The sequence below is a fragment of the Pundamilia nyererei genome, unplaced genomic scaffold (assembly GCF_000239375.1).
Source record: "Pundamilia nyererei isolate P.nyererei 1_Seehausen unplaced genomic scaffold, PunNye1.0 scaffold00051, whole genome shotgun sequence".
Classification (NCBI taxonomy): domain Eukaryota; kingdom Metazoa; phylum Chordata; class Actinopteri; order Cichliformes; family Cichlidae; genus Pundamilia; species Pundamilia nyererei.
This window is the reverse complement of record NW_005187452.1, coordinates 3,406,228-3,407,948: the sequence shown is the minus strand read 5'-3', so window position 1 is coordinate 3,407,948 and position 1,721 is coordinate 3,406,228. Positions and strand designations below refer to the sequence as shown.

The 1,721-nt window shown below is 44.6% G+C and overlaps 1 protein-coding gene across 1 annotated transcript in view; it reads right to left on the bottom strand.

Annotated features, from left to right (window-relative positions):
* LOC102192890 (RNA polymerase II elongation factor ELL) overlaps positions 1-1,493 on the bottom strand; it is a 33,507-nt gene extending 32,014 nt beyond the window's left edge. The window contains exons 1-2 of the mRNA XM_005733389.1: positions 1,305-1,493; positions 712-759 (exon numbers count right to left, since the gene is read on the bottom strand). Coding sequence (XP_005733446.1) covers positions 712-759; positions 1,305-1,442 — 186 coding nt within the window. The 5' untranslated portion in view covers positions 1,443-1,493. The remainder of the gene's footprint in view (positions 1-711; positions 760-1,304) is intronic.
* Positions 1,494-1,721: the final 228 nt, after the last annotated feature.

Genomic DNA, 1,721 nt, shown 5'->3' with positions numbered 1-1,721 from the left:
GGGGGGGGTGGGGGGGGTGGGGGGGTTAAACTCTTTCCAACCAGCCTGTGCAATTAGCATTGCCTGAAAAGAAACTATTCCCCAAGGACACAGCTGCTCCCGACTTGAGTCAAAACACGCATACTTCAGGCTGCTTACTGCAGATTATGGCTGAATTTCACGAGCCAAAGAAAGCTGCTAATGCACTGCTGTCCTGATGTTTCTGCGCAGCGACACACATGCAACATTAACTTGCATTTTTACAAAGTAGAAACAAGGTGCACAAGGCTAATTTGTATCTATTAATGCTCCTCATTTGACTCATAATAACTCCTTTCCCCACTGTTGACTCTGGCTCTGTCAGTGTAGTGCGCACTTCTCCCTCCCCTCCTTCCCCCAGCGCTGACCCAACAAAGCCTCTCCACAGCCTGACCCAGTAACCTGCATGCCTCCTATCTGCTGGAGGAGACCAGCTATAAGCTCCCATCTGAGCGCTCCGAGGGTGGCAGCATGGTGGAGAGTGTGAGTCAGAAGGAGACAACAGCTCGGCAGCAGAATTTGAGGAGCAATTTGCTCCTGTTTTAAGAAATGTTGCCGTTTTATTCATTTAAAGAACAACAATGCAGGCTTTTTCAATTTAGTTAACAAATAAATGGGGTTGAAATCCCAGAAGCATAAAAATACAGTTATGTGCACATGTGAAAACAAACAAATAAATATGATCACACTTACCCCTTGGCTCCCTTTGAAACATATTGATGGCTCACTTGATAAAGACCCCTAATGAGAAAAAAGAAAATGAGGCTATTGTAGTTGCATATAGGCGTCTTTGGAGAATTATGCAATCTGAATTAGTGCAGTAAATATAATTTATCTTACATTTAAACAGATTAAAGCACAAGTTACACAATCAATAAAGCCTGTGTGCTGTTAATGATCTCCACTGGAGCCAATTATGACACAAACTAGGCTACTTGTCAATTAGATAACTATGCAGAGTGCTGCCTCTCTGCTTTACTTTGAAGCAGCACCAGGAAGGTTTCCCAGCAAACAGCTGAGGGGCTCGTCTTTCCTGACAATCACTGGGTTTAGTTCTGGTATGTTACCCAGCCACGAAGCCAACTGATTCAGTCAGAAGTAACTGTACTGGCCGGAGCCACAACCTCAACACACACTAAATTAAAAGCGTGAGCTAAATAAACGAAGATTTTTTTTTAACAATAATTAGGTAGTGGAAATTTTTAGAAAGAAGATAAAAGAGAAACTTTGACGCATGAATTCACATCCAAACACACAAAAAGAAAACAAACAAACCACAAAGGTACCTTGAGGTTCTGGTACGCCTCCAGCGCTCTGATAGCCGTGTCCGTGAGCTTGACATGGTACAGCGTCCTGTTGGGGCTGTTTTTGTTGTTTTTTCCACAGGAGAGCCCGTACTGGTGCTCCTGCCTGAGAGAAGCCATCGCTGGCTTTTCTCGCTGCTGTGCAATTAAAGCTGCTTTCCTCTCTCGGCTCAGCGCTCTCCCCGCCGCGTCACGCCGAGGGCGGGGCCTCGCTCGGTGACAATAGCGCCATGAACTGATGGCTCCGAGCGGTGGCGATACACAGGCTGAATGTGCAAAACTAAACGCTTAATAATTAAATAAAAGCTATGGGGACAACCATAATTACCCATTTTACATATGAAGGAAAAAAATGCATGCGTGTAAGCAGTGTTGTCAGACTTTTTTGTTGTTTTATTC